General features: G+C 46.4%; 1 protein-coding gene across 1 annotated transcript in view; it reads left to right on the top strand.

Annotated features, from left to right (window-relative positions):
• The first annotated feature begins 687 nt into the window (after window positions 1-687).
• COPZ1 (COPI coat complex subunit zeta 1) overlaps window positions 688-5,673 on the top strand; it is a 25,649-nt gene continuing 20,663 nt past the window's right edge. Inside the window, exon 1 of the mRNA XM_032291822.1 lies at window positions 688-791. Coding sequence (XP_032147713.1) covers window positions 774-791 — 18 coding nt within the window. The 5' untranslated portion in view covers window positions 688-773. The remainder of the gene's footprint in view (window positions 792-5,673) is intronic.

Raw genomic sequence — 5,673 nt, 5'->3', positions numbered from 1 at the left:
TACCCTCCCTTATTCTAATCCCGTTTCCCCTTTTCCCCCAAACCCCATCTCCAAAGGTGTAACATCCGATTTCACATTGAGCCAAAGTTGGCTTTTACAAATTCTGACTTCTCATGTTCCTCAGGCCCATCAAAGCCTGGAATTCCACCTTAGGGAGCTTGTCATTGCGCCTATCAACTCCTGACAGCCTTGGTTTATGTAGATAACATGTTGGGCCTTTCTTGGCTGTATTCTATGGTTATGCAGACTCTGTGACGTTGCTGAAGTGACCCGAGCGAGCCTGAGACAAAGGCTAGCCACACAGATCATGCACCTAATGGGGGCGCTGAAAATAGGGATTAGGGCAACATTCCAGTTAGGAAGCGCCAGTGTTAAAGGCTAAGGAGACACAGCGCCCCCTAAAGAGAGTGCGATTAAAAGTCGCTAAATCAGGCCGACAATATCACGTGTCCTCGGCCTTACCAATTGAAAATTAACAATCGCTTCCTCTGTTCCCCATGGAAACAACCCCGCCCCACTGACCCTCCCGCCCCAATCAGTTGTGAGGTTTTGGCGTTTTATTGAGTATTGAAGCTGACAATCAAATATCTGCGCCTTCTGGTTGGACAATTTGCTTCCGCTAAGCAAGCTATTACATAATTGGTCAATAGAGAGACGCCTGGCTTAGCTTTGCCCAATGATCCTTGTTCTAGGCGGGGCCTAATAGGGATGTAGGGCCAATCAGCGGCGGCGTTACTTTTGCGGCTCCACGTCGGCACCAGCTGCGGGGCAAGATGGAGGCGCTGATTTTGGTAGGAGCTGGAGGGGCAGCAGAAATGCTGTGGTGTCCACAGGGACCGGGAGTCAGGGTTCAGCCCGAGTGGGAGACGGGGAAGGAGAGTTCCGGGTAATTCTTGGGGACTGAAGGTTCTGCCGGCCCCTGGAATAAGTGTGTGGCCTAGTGTAGGAGCTAAATCCTTAGTTTAGAGTAGGAAGCCCTGCCGGGGAGAGGGTATGGAGTCGGTGGAAAGTTAAAGGCAGCACATGGACTCCTATACATAGGCTATAAACGTACTAGATTGGGACCCTTCAGGTTGCCCCTTATTATTAGCATTGTGGGTGATATCCTGATTTGAATTTACCCGAACCACCAAACTCGCACCATGTTGTAAGAAAAGAATACAGATGTTTTGTCATTACAGGCTCCTCCTGATGGTTTTCCAAGTTTGACTGTGCATACTTTCCATTGCTGATTCCCTGCCACATTCTTTCAGGAAACTTCTTTTCGGTTTCCTGTTAATCCTTACTATATAGGTTTGTCATGATAAAGAATCAGTATTCCATCAAAGCTCTGGAATACCTGATAAAGTTAGTATGGATTAGTATGGATTGTGGAATATTTATTCTGGACTCCTTATTCTGTTCTCCTTTTCTCTCCCCATTTAGACCTTAGGAATTTTTTTCTTTTCTGTTTTTTTTTGTTCGTTCGAGACGGAGTTTCGCTCTTGTTACCCAGGCTGGAGTGCAATGGCACGATCTCGGCTCACCGCAACCTCCGCCTCCTGGGTTCAGGCAATTCTGCCTCAGCCTCCTGAGTAGCTGGGATTACAGGCACGCGCCACCATGCCCAGCTAATTTTTTGTATTTTTAGTAGAGACGGGGTTTCACCATGTTGACCAGGATGGTCTCGATCTCTTGACCTTGTGATCCACCCGCCTCGGCCTCCCAAAGTGCTGGGATTACAGGCTTGAGCCACCGCGCCCGGCTTCTTTTTTTTTGAGACCGAGTCTTGCTCTGTCTCCCAGGCTTGAAGACAGTGGCGCTATCTCAGCTCGCTGCAACCTCCACTTCCTGGTTTCAAGCAGTTCTCCTGCCTCAGCCTCCCGAGTAGCTGGGACTAGAGGCGCGAGCCTCCATGCCCAGCTAATTTTTTTGTATTTTAGTAGAGGCGGGGTTTCACCGTGTTGCCCAGGCTGGTCTCAAACTCCTGAGCGCAGGTAGTCTGTCTGCCTCGGCCTCCAGTGTGCTAGGATTACAGGCGTGAGCCACTGCCATGCTGGAGTGCAGTGGCACAGTCTCAGGTCACTGTAATCTCTGCATCCTGGGTTCAAGTAATTCCCTTGCCTCAGCCTCCCGAGTAGATGGGACTACAGGCAGGTGCCACCAAACCTGGATAATTTTTTGTATTTTAGTAGTGACGGGGTTTCACCATGTTGGCCAGGATGGTCTCAATCTTCTGATGTCATAATTTGCCCGTCTTGGCCTCCCAAAGTGCTGGGATTACAGGCGTGAGCCACCACACCTGGCCAGCAAGTATTTTTAATCAAGTACTAGGTTGAGTGCGGTGGCTCACGCCTGTAATCCCAGCACTATGAGAGGCTGAGGCAAGAGAATCACTTGGGCCCAGGAGTTTGAGGCTGCAGTGAGCTATGGTTGTGCCACTGCACTCCAGCCTTTCGTGACAGAGCCAGACCCTGTCTCTAAAAAAATAAAGTAAAAATAAAATAAAAACCTCCCCCCAAACCCAATTAACAGACTAGGATAGATTCTAGGGAACTGGTTTCTTTAGAAGCTTTTTAGACTTACCTACACATGTTTAGAAGGGAACCTCCTTCAAAGTAACGGAATGAGGAAGATAATACTTGGGGAGCCCTTTTAACAATGGGTCTGTGTGTAGCGGGTGTAATATGTGAAAGTCTGTTGGGCCGGGCACGGTGTAATTCCACGCCTGTAATTCAGGACTTTGGGAGGCTGAAGTGGGCAGATCATGAGGTCAAGAGATCGAGACCATCCTGGTCAACATGGTGAAACTCTGTCTTTACTAAAAGTACAAAAATTAGCTGGTGGTGGGTGCTGTAATCCCACCTACTCGAGAGGCTGAGGCAGGAGAATCACTTGAACATGGGAGGCGGAGGTTGCAGTGAGCTGAGATCTTGCCACTGCACTCCAGCCTGGCAACAGCCAGACTCTGTCTCAAAAAAAAAAGTCTCTGTCACATTTCTCTTCCCTTAGTTCTTTGTCTCTGCTCCCTCAGAGAAGTCTGTTTCAGGCTGCTTCTTTCTTATTCTTCTACTTTAATCTATGCCTAATACGCTGCATTCACAGATCCCGTTAACTTGGTCAGGTAACCCTGGACTTTGCTTTTAAAACCACACTGATTCTTTGTTATGGGAAACCAGTGTAATGAGGTTAGGGGCAATCTGTTCAAAGCATATTCTTCATTCACAGATTCCCGATAACTTGGTCAGGTAACCCTGGACTTTGCTTTTAAAACTACACTGAATTCTTTTTTATAGGAGATTCTACATAATGAGGTTAGGGGCAATCTGTTCAAAGCATATTCTTCTGTCCTTACCTCCTCTACAAGTACATACATAGCTGCAGGATGTTGAGAAAAAGGGAAGGGTAAGCTGCAGGGGGTCAAGAAGAACTGTTGATCAAAATTTGCATTGATTGGAATTTTAAATAACAGTAAGCTCCCTTCATTTAGGTACTTTACAATGGGTTCCATTTCTTTCTTGAATTAAGTAATCCAGCTCTAGCTTTCAAGCAGATTTGTCTAATCTCTCTCGGGTCTCCTTAGTCTCTAAGGAAAGAGACCTTTTCATCTCCTTTAGTTCCCAATGCTTAATAATAGTGATCTCAGCCTGCATCTTTGGACTTGGCTTCTTCTTTCTTGCTGTTTCTACTTGTTCTCCCTTTTTGAGTTGTGAATGGAGAGGATCTCTGCAGGTACCCACTCTCCATTTAACCTATGGAATCTTAAAGATAAGGATTTACCCTTCCTTTTTCACTTTTTTCCTCCTTTCCTTTTTACTTTTTTTCTTTAAAGCTGAATTACTCGGCCAGGCGCGGTGGCTCAGGTCTGTAATCCCAGCACTTTGGGCGGGCAGATCACCTGAGGTTAGGAGTTCAAGGCCAGCCTGACCAACATGGTGAAACACCGTCTCTACTAAAAATACAAAATACAAAATTAGCTGGGCCTGGTGGGACGCTTCTGTAATCCCAGCTCCACAGGAGGTTGAGGCAGGAAAATCACTTGAACCTGAGAGGTGGAGGTTGCAGCGAGCTGAGATCTCGCCATTGCACTCCAGCATGGACAACAAGAGTGAAACTCTGTCTCAAAAAAAAAAAGAAAAAGCCGAGTTACTCTATCAGTTTAGATCTTTAAATCTTTGTTCATAGGTTTTATTTTTCCTAATCCTCTCTGGATTCACCTTCAGAGTACTTCTCCAGTGCTTTACAGACTAGATTTCTAGCTCTGTACCTTCTCTTACCTTAATATTTTAAAACCATGACCAAATCCCAAATTCTAAGCCTCAGTCAAAAATCAGGCCATCCAAAGTGCACAAGGATATGAGTATATATGGAGGAGGAAGCTATGCAGAATACATCAATGCCTTTAAAGGTTGATATTGCTCCTTGGCCTTCGCTTCCTGAATCATCTTAATGGGGCTTTTGTTAAATTCCTTTGGCACTAACAGTAGAGGTACTTGGCCTAAATGCCCCCTCCCCCTGCTCTGGGCAAAGGTATCAATTACATTAAGCCCCTAAAGCACTCCCATCTCGTTCCTGGCAGTCCCCCGTGCCCCTCTCCCAGCTGTGTCCTTGCCGGTGCCTGGCCCCTCCATTTCGTTAGGAGAAGCAATCTCCTTGTTCCTGCACTGTGGAGATATATTTCTCAGCTAGGGCGAGAGCAGTGCCAGCACTGCCCCCGGTGAGGTCCCTGGCAGCAATAAAAATTTTTATTGTGATTATGTTGGTGTCGGGGTGTCCATCTGGGTTATTGCACACCTAGTTTAATTGATTGAAGTTTAATTTATTGACACTTCAAATTAAATGATCAGAATAAACTGTGCTGTTACTCTGGCCGGCTTGTTTTAATGGTTGATTGCTGGAAGCAGACCTCGGCTTGAACTAAAACCCCCAAAGAGCAATTGATGCTGCTTCTAACTCTCCCCATGTCTTGCCCTCCAAGAAGACCTTGTTATAGATTTCCGACGTATTTATATATATTTTTCCCCCTCCTTCACAGTGGTGGGAAAGAGTTGGTCCCTGGCAAGGTATAAATTATATCAAAGATCTAGGGGAGCTGTCAATGGTCAGAAGAGAAGGAGGGGGCCTCCATGTGAAGAAAACCAGACCCTTGAGAAGCCAGGTCTGCCTTGGGAGGCAGAGGATGTATGCAATTATCCAGGTATTTGAGGGAGCTAGTGGCAGGTTTAGGGTCTTTTTTATCTAGATACTTGCTACTCTTTCTTACTTTACTCCATTGACATGACTTGCTTAGAGTTTGGATATTGACAAGAAAACAGGATGTGGAAAGGGAAACTAGAGGAGCAAATCAGATGGAGCAGGGATAAAGAATCAGTACCTGTGTGCCCACTTGTGCTGGAGTAATTAGGAAGAGGCAAGGCAGAGTGCCCAGGGGACAACTGATGAAGATGGATTGGGAGACTGAGTCCATGCACTTGTAAGATGCTTGTGTTGGCAAGGGCCCTCTCACATTCTGTCCCTCCTGTTTCTGGGCAGAATAGATTTCCTAACATCAGATTATTAGAGGGATCTACCCTGGCCTAAGATTCCCTAGCCTGTGTCGCCTCTTCTGGTGTTTGATCACCCCCATCTCTTCAGGAAATCCTTTCCTGTTGTGTAATGTAAGTCAATATGCTGCAGATGAAGCCTGTTTTTTTT

This window comes from Sapajus apella, unplaced genomic scaffold (genome assembly GCF_009761245.1).
Source record: "Sapajus apella isolate SASKATOON/1434 unplaced genomic scaffold, GSC_monkey_1.0 scaffold2, whole genome shotgun sequence".
In the NCBI taxonomy this organism is placed as follows: Eukaryota; Metazoa; Chordata; class Mammalia; order Primates; family Cebidae; genus Sapajus; species Sapajus apella.
Note: the sequence above shows the minus strand (reverse complement) of the source record. Positions and strands in the feature narration are given on the sequence as shown.